This window comes from Macrotis lagotis, chromosome 1 (assembly GCF_037893015.1).
Source record: "Macrotis lagotis isolate mMagLag1 chromosome 1, bilby.v1.9.chrom.fasta, whole genome shotgun sequence".
Lineage (NCBI taxonomy): Eukaryota > Metazoa > Chordata > Mammalia > Peramelemorphia > Peramelidae > Macrotis > Macrotis lagotis.
Window position 1 is genome coordinate 287,787,326 of NC_133658.1, and position 24,112 is coordinate 287,811,437.

Here is a 24,112-nt window from a genome sequence, read left to right on the forward strand (position 1 = left end):
TCCAGACACAGTTCCAATCTACATTGGGAAAATGACCTCTAGACATTGAATAATCCCCCTAGGGGTGTTCACATAATTTATATATCCAACATGGGGTGTTGTACTCTCTAATCAACTCTGTGGGATTGGGGTACTTTTGAATCACTCTATTATGAGACCTTTTTCTTCCTTTGGATTGCCCAGTACCCTTTTCAGTCTCTTTGCCAAGTAAATAGGCCAAGGGCATGTGATTTGACTGGAGAAATTTACTCTTGTGCTTAAATTTTCACCGTGGTTGACTATCTCTATGAAAAGATGTGAATGGGAAAATGATGAGGGAGGCCTGTGGAGAAATAAAATTAAAAGGAAGATATTGGGACAAGAAGATGTCTCGTTTATCTGAAACTTGGCCAGTGTCTGTGTTTGCATGTCAGAACCCTGCTATTTCCAATGAGGCCAGAAGTTTCAGGGTTGAGTGATTTCTTCTTATGATTGTCTTAGAGTAACCACAGCCCCAGGATTTAATTCTTGGGATACCTGGAGGCAGGTAAGGGGTATTGCACTTCCAATTAATGGCAATCCCTTGATCTGTGAATTCCCTCATTTTTGTTTCCCTTTTTAGTACAATGCTCCATCTTCACCTGCAGAATACATCCACCGGATTGGAAGAACCGCCCGGATTGGCTGCCATGGGAGCAGCCTGCTCATTTTGGCTCCTTCGGAGGCAGAATATGTCAACTCGTTGGCTTCTCACAAAATCAAGTGAGTCAGAAACCTGAACGAGGTTTCGGCTGATCTCAGCTAATTAACTTTCTGTCTCGTTTTCCAGTGGATGGGCCTTGTAAGGCTGATGATGAACCATTAACCCTTGTGATCCCTAAAGGAGTCCCAGAATAGCCAGTGGCAAAAACTAAAACCTGTAATATCTTTAGTATACGACAATTTTTATTGAATGTAAAACTAGGTGATGGAATGATCTATTTTGCTTAGATTTCCTCAAGAGATAGAGGTCTACATTTAGTTTCTTTTACTAGTGATATAAGTCACTCATCTCTCTCAGATGCATGTCCCCATTACAGCTTGCCCCATTACCTACTTCACTTTTCTCTCTTCTAAAAAGTCTTCAGAAGAACCAATGATATAAATTTAGGTAGCAATGTCCAGACAAGGAGAAAAGGGAGCTAGCTAGCTGATCTAAGGTTATATGTGTGTGTGTGTGTGTGTGTGTGTGTATGTGTGTGTGTATATAAAATAAGCAATGACAACCCTCATTTTGGAAGTTTTACTTTGTATCTCTTTTCATTCATTCATTCAGCAAGCTTGATATTGTTTACAGAGTTTTATGCCAAATATGTTTAGGTAGACATGGATCCTGTCTTAACCAGAGCTCAGCATTTATTAGGGGTATTTGACATGTGTACAAATAACTATAATATCAAGCATTATATGAAAAGCACTTTAGAGAGGCACATAGGAAGGTGTTGCAAGAGGTCTAAAGGGACATCTTTACTTGGTATTTATCCTCCCCTGATAGAGCTTTCCTAGATACTCAAACTAGATATCAACTTTTTCAAAACAAATTTGTATTCAGCAAATCCTTATTAAGTGCCAGCAGTGTATGGAGCACTGTGTTCAACCCTGGGGAGAAATAGTTTATATGATGCACACTATCTTTGAGGAGCAGAGAGGTCACTCTAAAATCCAATATCCACTTGTGGCAGGCATAGTTTATGAAAATTCTTTCCTTATGTTGTTTTATTTTACTTCCATTTCATTAACATTTTGAAAAATTACAGAATTACAGAATTAAATTAAATTAAAGTTAATTAATTAAAATTACAGAATCTCATAATGGGAAGGGGCCTCATCAGAGGCCATCCAATCTATACCTTTCCATGATATAGCTAATAAATGGTCATCTGACTTAGACATGAAGATTTCCAGGGAGAGAGAAACTACCCCATTGCCAGGGACAGCTCACATCTCTAGGAAGCTTTTCCTTACTCAAGTTGAAATTTGCTTCCTTGCAACTTCCACCCATACTACTTCTGGTTCTTTTTTTCAGGGCCAACTTGAAAAAGTCTCATCCTTTTTTCCAGGAGCTAACCCTTCAAATACTTAAGACAGCTCTCCTATCTTGTTACCCCCACCCCCATCTGCTCCAGGCTGAATATCCCCACTTCCTTCAACTGGTCCTCATATGTTCTTGAACTCAAAATTGCTTTCCAATAATTGTCTATCTAGCCCTACTTAGGAAGTCATTTTAAAAACATTTATCACTAATTTTTTTTAATCAATAACCAACAAACAATTTTAAGAACCTATTGCTATGTATGTACCAAGCCTTGGGTTAGTCTCTGGGAATACAAAAACAAAAGTGAGATGATCCCTACCCTCAGATACATGCAGCCTTTTAGGGGAGATAATATGAATGTATATAGATATGTACAAAATAGATGGGAGAGAAGAGGGCATGGCAGCTGGAGAAGCAGAAAAGGTGTCAGGTAGAAGGTGGCATTTAAAATTGAATCATAAAAGAAACTTAGGCATTCCAAGAGGTAGAATTACAGAGGTAGGATTATATGGCAAATAGAGTGTCATGTGTAAGGAAGAGTTAGAAGGCTAATTCAAATGGATTGTTGAGTAGAAGGAGATTGGAAACAGTTTGGAGCCATTGTGGTGGTGTGGTAGATAGAGTACAGAGCCTGGAATCAGGAAGACTTATCTTCTTGAGTTCAACTTTGGTCTCAGATACTTACTAGTTGTGGGACCCTGAGCTAGTCAGTTAACCCTGTTTGCCTCAGTTTCCCCATCTATAAAATAAACTAGAGAAGGAAATGGCAAAACACTGTAGTATGTCTACTAAGAAAACCCCATAAGGAGTCACATAGAGTCAGACGACTGAAAAACTACTGAGCAAGTTTAGAAAGATAGTTTGGGCTGAGTTGTGTGGAGCTTTAAATGATAGGAGTTTATTTGATCTTATCAGAGAGAGAGGGAATTGCTGGAGTTCATCAAGAAGGGAAGTATCATAGTTAGATCTTTATTTTAGGGAATTTATTTTGCCAGCCCTGGTGTCAGAGGAGACTTGAGACAGGGAGACCAGTTAGGTGATTATTGTCATAATCCAAGCATAAGTTGATGAAAGTCTCAATAAATATAATGGCTATGGATAAAGAGCTTCAAGGATAGATTCAAGAGATATTTTGGAGGTAAAAATGACAAGTTGATCCATAGACCCAAACATGAGAAGTGAGATATGGATGTTAGTCCTGCAAATGAAAAAAGCATAATTAGCTAACAGGTAGCAGGAGAACAATGATAAATCAGTGTTATCAAAACCAAGCCTCTCCCCCGACCCTAGGATATTTACAAGGAGGGAGAGGGGGGGATAGTCAACAGTGAAGAAATAAGAAAAAGCCATCAGATTATGCAGTCAAGAGATATTAAAATTAGATTTGGTTCAGTGTTGTAGACTATCAAGATCTTTTTGAATCCTAATTCTGTTTTCAAATATGTTAGCTATCTCTCCTGCTTTGTGTTACTTATAGATTTGATAAGGATGTCTTTGTTCAAGTCATTGTTAAAGGTGTAAAAAGAAGAGGGCCAAGCACACATCTGTCTGATTCTTTATGGGAGATATCCTTTAAAGTGGGTAGCAAACCACTCAGAACTAGACATTGAGTCCAGCCATTCAACCAGTGCTAAAGCAACTTAATTGTGCTCTCATTTAGTCAGCATCATTCTATCTTTTCCATAAATGTTGCATCAGAGAATCTGTCCTTTAGACTTGCTAATTTCAGAACATTATGAGAGAAAGCCCAAATCAATGAATTTAGGAAATTTTTTATTGTGTCCTTATGATGTCCAAGTTACTGTCCCAGTTTTGTTTCTTCTCTGTTCCTATCTTTTATTGACACAGACTTTTTTTTTTAATTTAAGGCAATGGGGTTAAAGTGGTTTGCCCAAGGTCATACAACTTAGCAATTATCAAGTGTCTGAGGTTGGATTTGAACTCAGGTCCTCCTGACTCCAGGGTTGGTGCTCTATCCACTGTGCCACCTAGCTTCCCCTGTCACAGACTTTTGTAGAACCTTTGAAGTTTCTTCCCTGTAACATTTAGAGATAAACTTTCTTATTTTACAGATGATAAAATTGAGGCCCCTTGTAGGTAGAGTGATTTGCCCACATCTCTCCTGGTAGTAAATAAAATAGTCAGGATTTGAATTCAGGTTCTCCCCCATCATACTACTGCTTCTTATTTGTAAATAGGTTCTATATATACATAGACTTTTGTTCTCACCCATTTGCAAAATTGTAGTTATTGGTTTTAGTAATTATTATGTAAGGAAAGATACTTTTATTCCACAGTTCCATTCTGACTTTGATCCAGATTTGCCCATTCATATCTACTCCTTTCTGATGACCCAGTGGGCTTTCTTTTCCTATGTGCTTATCTCTTGATCTTCCTATATCTCCATCTCTATCTCACTCTGTCTCTTCTGCCTCTCTATCATTATCTTCTTTTACATATCATTATATTTGTTATCGTCTGATGTTAGGGTCTTCTTCATTTTCTATGTTCCTATCTTAATCCCATATGATGTAGGTTTTTGGAAGACAATGTAATACAATTGAAGAAGTGTAAAAAAATCAGACTGTAATCTGTTCTCAAGCTATATCCAGTGTAGAACCAAGGAGGGTAAATAGATTTCTTCAAAAAAACAAACAAAAAAACTTCTACTACATTAATTCTTGGTGAAATCCTCTTTGATTTGTATCATTTTTAAAGCAGAAAAACTCCACATTCAGTGGGTTTGGTTTGTTAAAGAAAGTGAGCATAGGAAATTTTTTTTTCATTATATTTTATTTAGAATTCTTTTTTAAATTTTTATTTTCAGTTCCAAAGTTTCTCCCTCCACCTATTGAGAAACCAAGAAACACTATAACCATTATATACATGAAGTCATGCAAAATATATTTCCACATTAGCCATGATGTGTGGGGGGGGAGGCAAGAAAAATAAAGAGAAAAACAAGCAAAAAAAAAACTTCTTGAATCTGTTCTCAGAGTCCATCAGTCCTCTTATCTGGAAAAGGATAACATTTTTCATCATCACCACTCTTTTGGAATTGTTGTGGATTGTTATATTGATCAAAATTGCTAAGTTTTTCACAGTTGGTTTTCATTACAATATTGCTTTTCCTGGGTACGTTGTTCTCCTGGTTCTGCTTACTTCATTTTGCATCAACTCATAGAAGTTCCCAGGTTTTTTGGAAACCATTTCTTTCATCTTTTCTTATAATACAATATAGTATTCCATCATAATCATAGATCATAACTTTTTCAGTCATTCCTAATTGATGAGCATCCCATCAGTTTCTAATTCTTTCTCCCACAAAAAAGAGCTGTAATAAATATTTTTGCATGTAAGAATGCAAGGATAATGATAACTATTTAAAGAGATAATAGAAAGTAGATAATAAATAAATGTAGCATTTTGTCTTTAAAAGGAATATGGACAGACTTAAGACATTTATCTAAGGGGACTATTCCTATTCTAGATGTTACTGCCCTGACCAGAAAGTCCAGGTACTGAAGAAATGTTATTATATGTAAAACCTAGCATATCAAAATAGCTATTTATTAAACTCCTTTTTTGGGAATAAGATAATGTACCTCTTTATTATAAAAATGATTATGGCTTATATTTCTGTAGCACCTTAAGGTTTACAAAATCTCACAACACTCTGAGATAGGTAGCATAAAAGTATGACTATCATCATTTCACCTCTGGGTAAACTGAGGCTTGGAAAAGATTAGTAGCTTAGAATTTGAACCCAGATCTTCTGCTTGTTTGGTATTCTTTGCACTACACCCCTACCTTTGCACTTTAGTTCCTTTGATAATCAGCATGAGAAATTCCAACCAAGTGAGAACTAGTTGCATGGTGGATGATGACGAAAGGGGACTGTTACATTTAGGAATCCTGCACATCCCCAAGTCCATAGGAGAAGTTAGTTTATGTCTGTATGCACACCTGGGAGAGCCAGGCAGCAGGATATGGGGAGGCTGATGAATCATGGAGAAGATGCAGAGAGGCAGGCCGAGGCTCCCCAGCAGCCAGGGCCATCACAACAAATTGCTGCCTGCCTTTATAAACGGAGCATTGTGGAGCTAATCCTGACAATTTAATTTAGCATACAGTGCAAAAGACAGGTGCAGTGGGCCTCTGCCTTCTCTGTCTAAATGCTGATAACTTTGCTCCTGAATCCTTTAGACTTCTTTGTATTTGCCAACTTCTTAACTTTTTTTCCTCCTCTCCTTTAAGTGTGTTTCTAATGAAAGTCATCACTGATTTATTAAAATGTAAATGCTTCATCAAAACATGTACTTCTTAGATCAAGCACCAGACAGTTCCTTGAATTTATTTATTTATCTCTTTTCATGGGAAGGTGGGGGTGATCCAGATCTGTGGCTAGAACCATAAATAATCAGGGCAGATTCTCTTTGTTCCTCAGAAGAAAAGATTTTTTAGAAAAAGGAAGGAGGGCCTTTTAAACTGTAAATCACTCAGGTTCATTTTCAGCTTCCACTCATCTGAAGGACTCCTAAATTTGCCACATTCAAGCAAAGGGTCCAGAAGTCCTAAACTACCCAGAAAAATCAGTGGCCCATCTGATTAACGAAAACAGTACACATCACTGTATCCACCATTTAGTCATACTTTGAAGGGTTTTGATTGTCTAACTATCCCTCTACTCCCCATCCCCTTCCCCTTCTCTTCAAAATCTGACCATGCCTTCTATTTTTATTGCATTTGTATCTTTCCTCTTTCTTCTAAAGGGATGGAAAAAGCCAAGAATGGAAGCATGTGTCAGAGAAAGAACTTGGCTTCTGCTCTTTTATTTCCTCAGCATTCCAAGGGTAATGTGGAGGCAGCCTCAACAGGCTTTGTATCATTTCTTTCTCATGTGAGGGTGTCCTTAGTAGCTTATTTTTTTAAAATGGCTTCTCCATGAAGTTATCAACATTACCCCTGGATGCCCCGGATGCCTTTGCCTGCTGTTCTTACTACCCTCTCTGACTCTTCCTGCTGTAATTCTGTTGAGTTTCAAGCTGGCAGGATGCCGAGGGAGACAAGAATGTGTCTAGGAAGGGGTGGAGGTTGTTGAAGGAAAGAGATGACACATTTCAGGCAAATCACTGTCAAAAACTTGACATTTTCATTCATAGCTGTGTCAGAGTAACTTTGGGGGGAAAGGGGGAGGTTTGTCTTCTTTCACATAAGAGGTTGCCATTCATGTTTTAATTTGCTGTTATATTTTTTCAAAAAAAAAACAACACACAAAAAATCAGTTGTCTTTCATTTCCCTCCCCCAGAACCCTTCTCTTCTTATCTTTTTCTTACTGGGAAAGGAGTTTTCTTCTACTCTTTTATTTCCTCCTTGGTATATGTGTGGAGAAAGATAGGTTCATAGAATTTAGAGCTGGAAGGGACTTTGGCCATCATTTGGTCCAGCATCATTATAAAGAGGAAGAAACTGAGGCCTAGAGGTGAGGTGACTCACACAGCCAATTAGCAGCAACTCTGTGTACTTGTGACTGTGGCCAGCCTGAAGAGTTGGATGAAATCTCCACATTCTGGACCAGACTTTGCATTGGTTGGCAAGTTGAACTGTGTTACACTTCTTTCTCAAGTAGATCCCAGTACAAATATCTTTTTTTTTTATGATAAAGCTCATTTTAGCTATTTGCCCATGATTCCTGCCATCTTTTCAGTTATGCTCAAGGACTGAGGAGATTGACTTAATAATTGCCTAATAATTGAAAGGACAGGAACAGCAAATATATTACATGATAAAGACATTTTATCTAATTTTATATAGGTGGAGGCTTTGGCATTGCTTTCCTCAGTAATTATCTTTTCTAAAATATCAACACAATAATAGATATGTTGTATTTCCTGTGTTCCCAGTGATATGCAACCATTTCTGGAGAAGAGGGAAACTTGAAAGCTCTCTGTAATGTCTCTATGGTCCCACTACCTTCCACCTCAGCCAACATGGGACCGGTAAATATTTATTTCATGTCAAAGAGTTATTAGGAAAGAATGAAATAATCCCTAAAGCTCAGATGCTAACTGTTTTAGATTTTAATTTAGCTAAGGAGACATAGTGTTTTCCTGTATTTCTGCCTTGGATATCAAACTGTGTAGTAACACAATGGTCCTTTTCCCTTTGAAATTTAAAAAGGTTTATCCACTTTTCTTTTTTCTTGTAATTACCTTTGAAATAGGTCATTTTTATGCCATAACTTATTTTTTGGAAAGAAAGAAAATTCAGTCTGAGATATCCTTCTTGTTTCAGTGTATCCGAAATAAAGATGGAGGATATTTTATCTGTTTTGGCAATGGATGACCGTTTTAAAGCAAGACAATGGGGGCACAAGGTAAGTTTTCTTGTTGAGATTTGTTACTGTATTTATTGCTAGTGAGTATGACCTGTTTTTTATTTGAGGTAATGTTATTGATGTCAAGGACTGACAATTGTCTTTATTATGTTAAATCTTTACTCTAAGAGCCATGCAAATTAGATGGGGCCAGATTAGATGGAGCCTTGATTTTCTCCGCTCCTCACCACCCCCTCTTTGGTTCTGGACATGTTTGCTGGTCTCATCCAGTTAATGGGCTACAGTCCATACTGGAAGCATGCCATACAACAGCAGGCAGAGTTACCAGAAAGGAGGTCTAGGCCAGAATGAATTTGGAGGCAGAAGTATATGCTCAACCCTGGTGGTCCCTCTCCAGATTATCAGCAAGGACAACTGACTCCAGTCCTTCATCCAAGACAGCAGGAAAAAAAAAAATCTCCATGTCTCCTTTCAGACCCACTCATTTCATCCATTTTTTAATGTGTGTGTACTATACACAGAGGAAGAGTAAAGTTGCATTCATTAAGAAGAAAAATCTTTATTATCTGTGCAGCTCCATATGGAAGTACTGAGCAGTTGTAGACAGCTCTGAGCATCCTTGTCTTCTCTTTCTATCAGATTTTCACCCTGCTGGGCAATAATTTCCACCCCCAAACCCCTATACTCTTCAATATGGTTTGAATGCACCTATGCATAAACACATTGAGATGCTATCTGTAGTTTTGTCCATGAAATATTAATTATTTGAATTTTAGTACGCAGGTTTAAATATTTTACGTTTGTTTCTTTATGCCTGGGGATAGACTGGAAAATCAGAGCCAAGTAGATCAAGCTTAAAAATCCCTTTATTCTTCTGGGTGTCTTTATTTGGATCTGTCTAAGGGGGTTGACTGATCCTGTTGTACGTTCTGTTTAAAAGGACAGTTGAGAAATTGTCTCCAGTATATGAAGAATTAAAAACCAGCTACCAACCAAGTCAACCTTCCCTGTTTGTTCCTAACTAGACTGGAGCTCTCTAAACATTAACACAGAATTAACTTCCTTTTAGTTTAAAAAAAAAAAAAGAAAAGATATTTAGTTCTATGGAGCTAAAACCTCTCAAAATATTATTACACCAAAAATCTCTATGGAACTAACTCATGTTTATATAGTGCTTTGAGATTTGCTTGTAAGGTATTTTCTCATAGTCCTGTAAGGCTATTGGCTCTAGTTAATGGAAGAAGAAACTAAGACTTTGAGAGGTCAGGTTACTTGCTGATGATCACATGTCTGAGGCAGCACTAAAACTATCTTGTATAAGTTCTAGTGATTGCCCCTTATTTCAAATAGTTCTTTGGGTTTTTTTTTTTTTAATTTCTGACACAGTAAAGACCCTAGATATAGCCTATACATGATACATGCACGCATACCATACACAGAAGCTTCTACATTTGACTTTTATACAGTTATATGTTTTTGTACAACTTCTAGCTTTGAAAACTGAACCTGTTTTTCATTGGTGGACAGGGAACAGTGGACACTCAGAGAAGGGAGTTGATCTAACCTTATGTTTTCCTTAATGTGGTGCTCTGCAGTCTATTGTTTTGGAGAATGGCCTGGGACCTTGAAGGTTAAGTGACTTGTCCAGGGTCACACATTCAGAAGGTGATAGTGACCCAGACTTTAGCCTAGGTCTTCCAAGTTCTCTCTCCATTATTTCATGCTGTCTTTGAAGTTTTAAATCTAAATCCTGATCCTAGTAGTTCTCAAATGCTGCAAAGAGTTGCAGAGCACTTTCCTCACAGTGGTCTTTTGAGTTAGCTTAGTACATGGTTTTGTTTTGGTTTTGTTTTTTAATCCCTATTTTACAAATGAGGAAGCTGGGTCACTGGTCACATAGGAACCATAAGGAACCTAGAGCCCTTAGAAAGCATACACATTCTTCTCCATTCAGCAAGAGAGGTCTTCTGAATAACACTTCCAGATCCTTCCCTGAGGAAAGTTCAAATGGTGTTCTAAAATTTTTTTTTTATATTTTTGCAAGGCAAATGGGGTTAAGTGGCTTGCCCAAGCCCACACAGCTAGGTAATTATTATTAAGTGTCTGAAGCTAGATTTGAACCCAGGTACTCCTGACTTCAAGGCCAGTACTCTATCCACTGCACCACCTAGCCGCCCCTCTAAAATGGTTTTAATGAGAGTAATCAAAAATTTTTAAGTGCTTTTATATACATGATCTCAATAAAGCCTCATAAGAACCATGGATATAAGGAGAACAAGAATTGTTTTGCCCATTTTTCACATGTGAAAACTGAGACTCAGAAGTACAGTAACTTTCTCAAAGAAACCAAGCTAGTTAGTGTCAGAACTGGGAAGCCCTCTGATCCCATCCTGATGTTCATTTCACCATGCTGCACTGAACCTGATTTAATAGTGTAAGGATCTATTTCATTGGTTTGAGTACTCCCTCCTATAGAGAGTGGCTGTGGCTAGAAAAATCCATCTCATGTTGTAAAACTGCCGGTGAGTTCCTCTGAACATAGAGCTGGGCTGGTCTTCCCACCCCAGACATGCTGTCCTTCACCAGGTCCAGCATGGAATCAACCTGCTAAAGCCTATGCTCTGTTGCCCTTAGCCTTTGAAAAACTCAGGGACATCTCTCCACCTTGAAGAAGCATTGAGGGAAGACTTTAAAGATCATGATTCATTTTACTTGGTCCAAATCTGTGATTTCAATGGTAGGACATAACTCCCAGGAAGGAAACTTTCTTCCTAAAGCAGGTGGACCACCCATTTATAACTTCTCATCTTCAATAGTAGCCAGAGGGATAGAGAGGTAGTGACTTGCCCAGGATCACAAAGCCAGTAGGGTGAGATGCAGGATTTAACCCTATTTTCCTCTCAACTCCAAGACCAGTTCTCAAGCTACTATATCATATAACCTTTATGATGACAAAAGTAATGATGATAGTAATGATGCCTTGCCATTTTTGATTTCTTTACCATTGGGTAAATCTTCACACACACATCTTATTTTAGCTTTATGACACTTTGTAAAATAAGGTCTGTTTCTTCCAAGGGATTAGTATTCCTGTTTCATAGATGAGGAAACTAAAGTATAATATCTATCAGGTGAAACTTAAGACTTTTGATTTAGTCACAGAAATGGGATTAGAATCTGGACTTCAGGCCTGGAGGCAGCTATTGGTGTAGTGAATAGAGCCCTGGGCCTAGAGTCAGGAAGACCTGAGTTCAAATTCAGACCCAGACTCTTAAGCTCAGTCTGCTTCAGTTTTCTCAACTGTAAAATAACATCTACCCCAAAGGGTTGTCATGAGGATCTATTGAGATCATATTTATAGGAAGAGCTTATCATAGATCCTGACACATAATAGGTGATATTTAAATGCTAATTCCCTTCCCTCCTCTCCTTTTCCCATGAGACTGTACCCCAAAGGAAGATAAGCCTTAATTTACTCTCTGGAATCTGAAGAAAGCTTGACTAAAAAAAAATATTTTAGCGACCATTGGAGATTGGGTCCAGTCAGATAGCTTACTGCACATAAATCAAGGGCTCGAAGGCTATACAGTGTAACTCCCCCTTTATACAAAAAGAAATTGAGGCCCAGGAAAGTCACAGAGGAAGGAAGTGTAAGAAGGGGCATTTGAACCCAAGTGCTCTTGACTGTCCAGTCAAGTTGTTTACAACAATCCTAAAACTAGCCTCCTAGTCCTGAGTCCTGAGGACAATCTGTAGTCTACTTCTGGCCAACAAACAGTTCATTCTGGGAAGATGTTACAATTCTTTGTACTTTTCTTCCAGTTGATCATGGTTGAAAGAAGAAATTTAAATTTATCCTGATAAAATTTTCTTTTTCTCCCCAAACTGCATTTATGGTGCCTGCATTTATTTCTCTTTGTAGTTTGAGGAACATACAAAAATAACTTTCTTGGCCTCTGTCCTCCAGAAGTGTCTGAGATATATTTTTTCCTCACAATCAGTTGAGGAGCAGTCAGAAAGACTTCCTAGGATTTGGAGGATTTGTTGGATCTCAATAAGGGTTCTTGGTGTTTCTTGTTTTAAAAAAAAAATATGGAGCTTTTACCCAAGTGTCTCCAAATTAGTGGCATCGCTGAATAAAGTTCATTATGTCAAATATTAGATGTCATGTAAACAAAACTTCCAAGTTAACTAATTTGAGATCCCTGATAAATATGCATTTTTAAAAAAAATTAATCTAATTGATCAAATTAATCAAACTGATCTATTCACCTTACCCAGGTGAATAGTGAGAAAAATAGAATAGCTACCATATACAATTTTTAATGCTACTTTGTGTGAAGAACCTAGTACATAAAACTTAACTTGCTTCCCATAATTTACAGGGTCTCCTCTGTCTTACAATGAACTATGCAGATGCATATGGGTTACAATCACTATATATTTTACACTGACATACAGAAACCTCATTATAATGCAACTCTTCTTCACCCAGCTCGATTGAAGTCCATTATAAGTATCCCTTCGGCACACACCTTTTTGGGCTTCTGTGAGAAGTAAGAAAGTGGTGAAGCACCTGTAAAATGTATATTTCATATTTAGGTATATAAAATATATATGGCTACGTCTGGGTGTGTGAATGTTCACCCACCTACAAAGAGAATAAATCTGATCTTTCAACTTTACTGGGAAACACTCAGAAGGTTCTAGGGACCTTGGGGGAAAAAATCAGCCTAGCAATAAGGTGATTAAAGCAAAATCCTTCCATTTTGTTTAAAACTGTCTTGGAAGCTGGAAATATTAGGGCATGCTTTTTGAAAAATAAACCAAAACAAAACCTACCACCAAAAATTTATTACCCCCTCCCTCAAAAAAAATTTTTTGGCCTACTTCTCTTGATCTTTCTTTCAATCTAATGGTTTGTGAAATTCCCATCCTTATAAAAAATAAGTCCAAAATTGTCTTTACTACAAGTTGTTGCTATAAAATAAGTCTTGAAACTTAGCCTAACTTGAGTTTTCTTTTGGCATTGTAAAATATTAAAATTGGATCACTAGCCCTCTTGCTCTCTCCTGTTTGATCTGTGTCTACCCTCCCCAAGATCACTAGGACCTTCCAAACAGTAAGAGTATGGCATGCTTAAAGAATGATAGCAATTTTTCCACCTTAATAACCATTGTCCTCCACTCTATTGGTTGCAAGTTAGCTTCATTAACCAATACTGAATCTCTCTGCCTTTGAGGGTGGGGGAGTCAATCCTACGGGGTATTCATATGCCTTCAGGGGTTTGACCCATTCTCATTAAGGGAGCATTTTACCTGTCTGGGGTTTGAGATTATGCAGCATAGCTCTGGCCCCCTCCATTTTCAGTTTAAATTTAGACTGTCCTCCCCAGAAGACAACTCAAAAATGCCTCATTCAATCTCAGGAGGGGCAATTTTAAAATAAAGTATTTCTGGAAGGGGGGCGGTAAGTGGGGATGAGAGAAGGAAAGAAAAGCTTTTTCATAAGGACATTTTATTTTCTGTCATTAACTTTCTTTTGTTTTTCTCAGATTGACCTTACATTTCATCTCTTATTTTCTACATATTTTACACATACACACACTCATCCATCTTTCTATATGTATATATACATACACGCACATATATAATACACACACACACACACACACACACATACACACACACATATTTTTTTGGCTAGGAAGAAAAGATGCCTCATTTTGAAACCTAAAGGGGGGAATAAGAAAAGCCCTTTGTAATATATTGCCATATTATCACTAAATCCCCTGACAGTTGTGACACAGAAGCAAGTCACCTGTCACTTAAGCTTGAGGTCTCTTTAATTTTCTCCTGGAATTCGCACCAGGCTGTCTTTAATTTGAGGCCTTTATTGGAATTCTGAAACCTTTCTGCCTCCCTGGCTCTCAGATCTATTCTGAGTGCTGTTACAGAATGTATACAATAACCAACAGAGGGATTCGGAGAGGGCTGAAGCTCTGTTTATTTAACACTCTAGAGGGATTTTTGTGCTTATTCGGTCCTGGCTGCCCGGCTTTCAATATCGCTTTGACAACCGTTCTGCCCTTCTCATTAATTTTAAACAGTTAAAACACAGGAAAAAGAGGAAAAAGTTTTCATTATTAAAGTGCTTTACTTTTTAATAACAGAGGATTCTGTCCGCCAGGGGAAAGGGCATCTTCACTAATTTCACATTCATATTAAAAAACGCTGGGAAGGTGACAGTTGTGCTGCTGAGATGGCTTAACGAAAAGAGGAGGGGGGAGGGAGTTTGCATTTCACATCAGTTAAGGGGGTAAAAAAAAATCCTTGTTAATGACAATAGCAAATGTCCACTTTCGTAACACAGTTCCTGCTGACTTTTCTCTTGACATTTTATCGTAGAAAACCCTTAGGGGGACCATGTACCGTGAAATCAGCTACACTGTCATCAGCTAAACAGGTGGCAAGGGATGATTTGACTAAACTAAAAACATTTTCAGATTGTTAAGTCTCTATTAAGTACAGAGAGGTGCATCGATCAGAGGAATCAAGTCTTTTCTTTTATTCCTCCTGTTCTTCCTCTGGCTGACTTAAGAATGGAGCCTGAGTCCAAGCTTGAGAGCAGCCAGCCAAGCACAGAGACTTGGGCCAGTGCTCCCCATAGGTTACAAGTGCCGCTGAATGGTACCCCACTCTGGATTTATCTTGTGCACCACACAGAGGGCTTGGTAGCTTTTCACTATGAGCTCTGTGTGTAATATTCTACTGGACTCTCTTCCTTTTGTCCTCTCTAAAAGACATTCCTGTTTAATTTTAAAAGATCTGGGAGTGAAACCACCATCCCCATAAACGAAGGGTGAGTTTTCACATGGACTGTTCTAGGAAGAGAATGATAAATTTTGGATCTGTATTGAAGATTTCATATCATTTTAATGTTATTTCTTAATTGACACAGAGCTTTTCCTTTTTCTTTCTTTAGACCAGATTAGCTGCAACAACTCAAGACCCTTCATTGCAAACCATAGGGTAACAAGTATGAGTGTCAGGGAATTATGGAAAGTTGCTAGGAAGTCACCTCTCATAAAAATAAATTATAAAATCAAATTATAGATCAACATTATGGAAGACTTCCCCCTTCCAAAGAAGTTGTCAGAGATCTGATTGATAGTTGGAGAGGGAAGAGAAATATAAGACAGAAAAGTACAAAATAAAAGATTCACTTGAAAACATAATTTATTTTCAGTGACACCTTTTAAATATCCAAACTGGACCTAGTAAATCCAGAAGTGTCACTCATGATCCTCATTCTGAACGTGTGATAAAGGGTCAGAAACACCAAAAATTAAAACCGATTTGCTCTCTGCACAAAGCCATCCTCATCTTTGCTTGATTTTAACATCTTTATATTCCCTTTTTTTTTCCCTCACTAGTAATATTGAAGGGATTACCCCTTTTGGCCCCTAGGTGGTTACTGTGTGATTTTACTGTTATTAAATCTATTATAAACTGCTTCATTATTCCTGACTCCAACTCTGTCTTTCCTTTAATCCTTCCGCCACCCTCCCAGAAATCCCGCAGTGTTGGCCCCCAGGAAATCCGCGAGCGAGCCACTGTCTTGCAGACCGCATTTGAAGATTACGTGCATGCCAGTGCGGAGAGGGTCTCCTGGGCAAAGAAAGGTCAGTGGATTTCTTAGACGATTACTGAATAGATAGGTCAGCAGAGGTCCCACCATACCCCCCACTGAGGTAAGGGTTGGAGTGGGAGGTGGTGGATAAGAGGCCAACCAGAGGTCTTTGCTCACTAGTGAAAGCTTCCAGCCCAGTAATTCTACTGAGTTTGGAAACAGACGCAAAAGGCTTTAAAATGATATTAAATGTTAATTCATCCTTTCACATGTTTTCCACAAATGAGGATTTATCTTGGCTTACATTAGAAATAGAGCTTTGACCCAGTGACTTGGATCTTAGGTTAAGTTTTTTTCTTTATGTATTTGTTTTTGTGAAAAGAAATGACAAAAGAAACAATTGTAGCAGAAATAAAAAGTTATATCTACCTTTCCAAGAGCAATGAGTGGAAATGTCAAACCTAGGCAACTTTAAAGTAGGAATATTTAAAAGTTCAAGGGAAATGAGAACAGTGCCAACAAGGTCCTACTGGGAAGGCCATGAGCTCTGAGCTCAATTCTTGGAAATTTTATGCAGGATTGGCTGTAATTCTATAACCAGACCCTTGTGTGGAATTTTCAGAGGATAAAAGTTATACTTCTTGGTGGTGCAGTATATAGCATGCGGAGCCTGGGGTCAGGAAGACTTGAGCTGAAATCTGACCTCAGACACTTACTAGCTTTGTAACCTTGGGAAAATTTCATAACCTCTGTTTGCCTCAGTTTCCTCAACTATAAAATGAAGGTCATGATAACGCTTAACTTTAAATGATTATTGTGGGAATCAAATGACTTAATATTTGTAAATCACTTAGAATTATTATTATTTTTTATTATTATCATAAGATCCCTGAGATCCTCTCATTTCCAGTCTGACATTTGATGTTGTCTCTCTGAGCAAGAGGGTAAAATATGGTCAAGAAATCAAAACTCTGTCTTTGTTGTTGAATATCTCTGTCACCCAATGATGATATAACATGTGCTGATGACATTTGTTTTGAAGGCCTGATTCCAAATCCTCCTGTTCCTAGGTTCCTAGGCCTGAAAGCTGAAAGTGTTTTTTAGATTACAGTTAGATGCTGCCTTGAGAGCCAGTGGGTCCATCTAGATGACAATTATGTTACTAGAGAGCCAAGACATGAACCAAGACATATCATAATATTGGACATTTCACTTAACCTTTCAGAACCAAAATTTTCTTCCTCTGTAAAATTAAGGCATGAGGCCAAATGAAATCTTTGATTTCTACCATATCACACTAAGATTACTCATTTACAGAAATGAGTGCTACAGGGATGGCTAGATAGAGCAGTGAATAGAGCACTGGCCCTGGAGTCAAGAGTACCTGAGTTCAAATCCAGCCTCAGACACTTAATAATTACCTAACTGTGTGATCTTGGGCAAGTCACTTAACCCCACTGCCTTGCAAAAAAAAAAAAAGGAGTGCTACAGAGTACTTAGAACAGCCCCACGAAGAAGGTCATACAAGTATAATATTGTTTCCATCAAGTAAGTCATAGGGCAATTAGGTGGTGCAGTGGCTAGAGCACCAGTCCTACAGCCAAGATCTGAGTTCAGATCCTTATTCAGACATGTGATACTTACTAGCTATGTGACCTTGAGCAAGTCACTTAACCTCTTGCCCTACACCATAAAAAAAACCATGAGCTCTAGTATTTCCCAACTCCAGCCACTCCAAAACTATTCTATCTCTTAGCATTTTCTTCAACTGAACTAAATAAGGCAATAGAATTTTTTTCAAATATAGACTGTTCATTATGTAAATATGTAAGATGTTAGTTTGATGATGCTTATTTCTTTTGCAGTAAATAACTGGATCTATGCTACCAGTCAGTGTTAATAATGAAGGTGCTACAAAAATAAACTAACTTAGTAGATGTTTCTTGCATTTTGGTTTTGGTTATATGTGGAGTAGGTGTTCCACCAAAACTGCTGCTATTGTAGCCAGACTGGCTTCTCATCTCCACCTTTCACAATCTTTCTTTTCCTTCAAGGCCTAGTTTAAGGACCACTTCCTACTTGAAAACTTCCCTTATATCCACCTCACTGAAAGTAACTTCTCCTCCTAAGATTGTCCAGGAGGATTTTGTCTGTCTTTCTCTTACCTTTTCTCCTAGCACACTACAATTTCTTTTCTACTTATTTGGAGCTGAGATCACTTTGAAACTGATGGAGTAAAAGGAGGCACCGATGTATCTCATCATGAAAGATCTCCTTATTGCAGAAATAGCTGCAAATGGAAGCCAATGTCTGGAGACTGTAAATGTTCTTCTGGCTATTGTCTGTTGATTAGTTATTTGAGAAAGCAGCTTGGGAACTCTGACCTCAGTAGTATGGGAGAAGAGACAGTGATTATGGCGAGATTGTGTTCTGGGTGTGACCATGAGAGGATCAGAGTTAGCAAGTATGCCCTTTAATTTGAGGAATAGGTAAGATAGTTCTGCCTTGGCAGTGAGATTTATTTTAGTGGGAGTGGTGAATGTTTGGGGCTGGATTGGGAGTGACTGGGTGTGATTGTGCCTTTATCAGTGAAGGTTAAACAAGTGTATGGATTGGAGGACCCGGCATAGAGTTCTTTGCTCATAAAGTGCACTGGTCTAGGGCTACTCTTCTACCCCCAGCACACCTTAGGATAGGATAAGATTACCTATGAGACAGTATCTGAGTCATGTGTATCTGGGCTTCTTGTGGTTTCTGTTTGGGATGGGGCATGCTGGTAGGCAGGTATTATACTAGGTGATCAGAGCACTGATGATGAAGCCCCTGATGAGTTAAGAAGCTAGGTTTGATGACAAGAACTGGGGGGGGGGGGCTATTGGTTTGTTTTTCATTTTTGTTACTCTCTTCCCAAGCAAAATATTGTTTTAGAGATCCTTGTAGGCAGTGCATAAATATGTGTTGATTTGGAGTGAAAGCTGTGGCTTCAACCCCAATACCAGTGGAATATGTGGTGGGAAGTACTCTATTTTTGAATTTCTCCTCTTCCTCATGATCATTAAACTCAAATGAATAAATTGCAGATAATTGAATTTTTTTACTTTGAGAACTGAGGAGTCACATTCCAAAATGACTGTTTTCTTGGAGTAAAGTAGTATGATACTCAATTATTCGCTGATAGGGTAGCACACCAGGCTACTATTAATCGGTGCCTTTAAAAGCCATCTTTAAAGGATCTCATTCTATCAAATTGCAGACCTCTTTACACATACAGAAGCTAGGAACATCTACAGTCATCTTATTCAGGTCTGTCTGTGAATTGATGTTTTGGGAGAACATACTTACCTTTTGCACCCAAAGGGTATTGTATTCATGACATAACCACCACCATCAAAAGGACTGCAAGTATGATCCTTTCTCTTGAATTGAAATCTGCATATGCAAATTTCCCTACTGACTTGCTTCCATAAAATCCCTTCTTAGTCATGAATAATTAACATAGCAGCTGGCTTTTGCCTTCATGGCAGACAATCTGATGGAGATTGTGCCAGAGATGCATTTGTTTTCTTTTTGCATTTTTTGACCCAGTCAGTGTTAATAACCAACATTTAATTACAGGCACTTTCCAGGAAGTTGCTTCTTCCACTTCTCACAGCATCTTTGCATTGAGTTGGGGAGTCAACGAAGTGCTTATACCTATGAATTCTGGAGAACATTTTTCCCGAAGAAATTTTTTAGAAAATGCTTTTTTGTTCACAGCAAAATGTTCCAGTGTGTTGGGCTCCCACTTTTTTGTTTTGAGCAAATACTTAACTTTTCTTTGCCAAGTGTCCTAGATAGCAGCAATATAGAATAATTGTAGCATTTATCTTCTTTTACCCCTTTCCCTCTGTAAATACATCATTTGCTCAAATTCTCCTCCAGTGTCTTATTATGGCAAAAAGATGGCCCTTCTACCTGGAAGCCTCAAGAGTGTTCTTAGCATCAGTTGAGGACAAGTTTTCCCCAGCTCGACTAAGCTAAAAAGGTTCTATTGTCCCAGTTCGACTCTCTATACCTTCAGTCGTTCACCACTATAAGTTTGCTCACTAGATGAGGAATTTTTTTTATCCACATCAGTTCTTTTGAAGATGACCTACCAGGACCTGGAGAAACTACAATCTCCCTTGGCAATAGAGAGCTTTAGAATCACATATCCTTGAATCATAGAACCATTTTTCCTAGTCTCAAATAATATCAATAAGAGCAAATTTGCATTGCACTTTTAGGCTTATAATATACTTTCCTCCCAGTTGTCCTGTAAAGTTGGTAGTAAAGATAGTTTCCCAGTTTTATATGGATGGATGTTTTGTCCTTCCTTCTCGAAGAAGACCATGGCAACAGGGAGATGATGACACAACAAGCACATGAACTGGATTTGCATGAGAGGGTTCTGTGCTAAGTCACCAGTGCACTCTCCTTCAGAACCATCTGGATCCAGTGGCCAGATTTGAATCTGGACAACTGTAGATGACCCTAAATGAAAGGCAGTCAGGGTTGAGTGACTTGCCCAAGGTCAGACAGCTAGTAAGTGCCAAGAGGCTGGTTTCAAACTCCAGTCCTCCTGACTCCAAGGCCAGTGCTCTTACTATACCACCTAGAAGCTCTTCCAGTTTTACATATGAGAAGACTGAAGCTCAGAAGGGCTTTCACTTGTCTGGTCTGCATAACAGCTGCCATTTGTTCCCCTCTCACCTGACTCAAGTCAACTCTTTCCATTACATCACCAAGAGGTGGCATTTGTGAGGCCAGGACGAAAGAAAGGCCTTAACAGAAAGGAACATAAAGGAAGAATTTTTAAGTTTTTTTTTTTCCAGGTTGTTTCTCCCAAAAGGTGACTATTAGGAATCAGGGCCTGTATCAGAGGTTGCTTTTTGCTCAGCCTTCTCCAAAATCACAATGTTTTATGTTTTACTGTTCCTCTACTTTCCTCTTGTGTTTGCCCTCCAGGCCCCAGCCCTTCTGCATATCATAGTCACTGCCAAAGTGAGCCATTTCCTGACCCTTGGAAGGTCATGCAAACATCTGCCGCTGCCTCTGAAGCTCATGCCCTGCCGAATTAGCTAAACATGGGTGTCCATGCAAGTATGTGAGGATGACCAACTGTCGCTGTCCCCAGTGGACTGGGAGCCTTGAGAACAAGGAGTTTCCATAGTAAAAATATGCAGTGTGAAATGCTGTCTGACCAGTTTTCTAGGGGGAAAACATTTTCTGCCATTTCCTGGCAAACTCATTATCCCTGTAAAGCTGTGAGTTGGGCACTTGATTCTCCTGGGACGAAGGCTCTCAATCTCGAACTATTTTGATTGGGCATAAAGAAGGGAGAAGAATAAGTGTATCAACATTGGTGGAAGTCAGATAACTAATACTTTTTTCAAGATGCATGATGCCAAATGTGTCTTTTGTGGGGACCACACACACACATATGTAGAATTGTATGCAGACCTGAGGCAAGAGTGTAGAAAATTCAGAGTAACAGACAAAAAGATAGTACCTTTTTGCCTAACATGGGTCAAAATAAGCATTCTATTTTGTTTTTTTTATCTGTATTGTCTAAATAATATTGATTTATCACATTGGCCTCCTGGAAGGGAGGCTGCATGGTATGATGGTAGCAGATTAAGACTGGCCTTCAGTGGGTCTAGGTCTAGAGCTGGGACCAGCTCTGCCATTAGCCAGTTCTGTGACTGAGACGAGCCACAAAATTAGGGGATTGGATTAGGTGATCTCTAAAATCTTTTTTAGTCCTAATGGCCTATTATTATTATTTTATAATTTTAACATGTGGCTGTGTCCAGGGTTCTAATAATACTGGATACTGTCCCCTATATTTATAACCCTTGGAGTGGATAGACTATTTGAAATGTTAAAGATTTTCTTTAGAAATGCTAGTCCCCAGTTATTAAAAAAGGCAGTGACACAGAATTGAGAAGGGTGTGCAGAAGAGTTGTCTTGGTTATGTCTCATCGATTGGGAAAAGGAGTTCACTTTACTCAGTAAATAGAGCTTTGATGGATTCCCAGGATTCTTCCCAGAGCTGATCTGCTAAAATGACACTTTTTATTACTGTTCATAAACGCCAATCTCCTGATGCTGCTGAGAGATTACATTTAAGCTATGGGCAAACTTGCTGGTCCAGTGGCTCAACAAGCCAGGGCAAGAGAGGTTAGTGTTTAGTGCTTCTTTCCATAGGAGATTGCAGAGGTAGGCAGTAGTTGGCAGGAAAGGTAGGACTTGGGGGCAAAAGTGAAATGATATAGACACGAGAATGGACTCTTATCAGAGATACTTTCCAGAACAATTCCCTCCTTCCCTGTTGTTGTGAGACTAGAGCAGACATTTAATCTTAACTGTTATTGCTAGATAGGAAAAAGAACTGGGTATAGGGAAATCTTTTCTTGAAGAGGCAAGGCCTAGTGATTGGGACCAAAGCTCGATTATCTTGGGTTCCATGTCCAGTCTTGTTTCTGGCTTAGTATGTGATCTGGAATAAGGATCTCATTTTTATTATCTTTAAAGGTACTAAAGTATGTTCCTGGTGAAATTTCCATGACAGGACATTAGATTAATAGCCATAGGGCATTCTTCAAGGATTATGGCCTGTCCCAGACTCTTTTTAGTTACATAGAATGTTATCTCTTTTTTTCTCTCCTTTTTTTTTTGTTCTGAATTCAGTAGTCAATAGCATTGAAAAATCCAATGAGAAAAAGAGATTGGTTTGGTTTGATCATGTATACTTTATATAGAGTGGAGGTTCTTTCTCATTTTCTTGGTTACCACAAGTGGTTTTTCAGTGGATTCTCAAATGTTCTATGATTATTTCAAGGGACATATCTCATTCTTCAAATACTAATAGTGTTGGTTGTAAATTCATTCATTCACATCTGTATTTCCATCTTATTTTAGGACTGGCAAAAATAAAAGTGTAATTTTTGTGTAAATAATGGTCCAGAAATCTGAACTTTTTTTTCTCCTTTTTTCTCAGCTCTACAGTCTTTCATTCGTGCCTATGCAACCTATCCCAAGGATCTGAAGCATATTTTTCATGTCCGGTCCCTCCATCTTGGTCATGTGGCCAAGAGCTTTGGGCTGAGAGATGCCCCCCACAATCTGAATGCCTCTTCAGGAAACAAAAGAAAATCAAAGCTAAAAAGGTGAGATGAACTCATTACATTTCCTTTCTCCCTACCAAATATAAACACAGAAAAACATGGATGCCCATTTAAAAAGCCAGAGTTGAGTTGTTCTTTCTGGTCAAAGTATAAGAATCAGGGTCTGCACTCATGCCATTGTGAAACTTTCCACCTTTTATTCTGGAGGTAAATGACAATAATAGGCCTCTGCTATAGAAGAAAAAATTATTAGTCTCAGCTTTTCAGGTCATCATGAGAAATTGATATCTGTTGGAGGGGAGGGGCCTGACACTCTAAGTGACTACTGCAATAGTTTGTTTTGAGGATCAAATTTGGCCTCAGGAACCTCCCTGTTGTATTTGCTATTGTCTGTTTTGGCTTCATTCTGTCTGTGTTATTGACCACACATAATTGTTACATAGTTTTTTACATTGAACCTTCTTCTTCCCCCCCCCCCATATCTTTTGTTTGGTTTTAGAGTAATGAACACTAATTAAAATTGGATTAAAATCCTATCCTCATTATCACTTTGACTTTATTTTTTGTTTTTAAAAACTAAGTCGTTTTTCAACCTTACTATTAAAAATAGATTTGTTCATAGCTTTTGTTTTTTTGTATCACCTATATTTCCCCTTATCCCTAAATCTATTTTACCCTGCACTCTTCCAGAAAACCATCCCTTACAACAAATTTTTTTTTAAATAATAAAAAAATTAGCAAAACTATTCAACCCATTGAAAAAGTGTATATTATATTCAGTGTTCAGTATCAGTAGAACCTACCTTCTGCAAACGTGCAGATCTCTTCTTGAGGGCCAAGCTTGGTCATTCCACAACAATTTTTCATTATTGTTCTTTGCATTTACAAAGTTATGGTCATTGTGTTTTCTTGACTCTGCTGATGTCAGTTGCTTAGTTATA

General features: G+C 38.3%; 1 protein-coding gene across 2 annotated transcripts in view; it reads left to right on the forward strand.

Moving 5' to 3' along the window:
• DDX31 (DEAD-box helicase 31) overlaps nucleotides 1-24,112 on the forward strand; it is an 88,572-nt gene that overhangs the window by 40,502 nt on the left and 23,958 nt on the right. For both annotated transcript variants that reach the window (XM_074210838.1, XM_074210839.1), the window contains 4 exons: nucleotides 602-741; nucleotides 8,349-8,430; nucleotides 15,964-16,075; nucleotides 23,045-23,213. In XM_074210838.1, coding sequence (XP_074066939.1) covers nucleotides 602-741; nucleotides 8,349-8,430; nucleotides 15,964-16,075; nucleotides 23,045-23,213 — 503 coding nt within the window. The remainder of the gene's footprint in view (nucleotides 1-601; nucleotides 742-8,348; nucleotides 8,431-15,963; nucleotides 16,076-23,044; nucleotides 23,214-24,112) is intronic.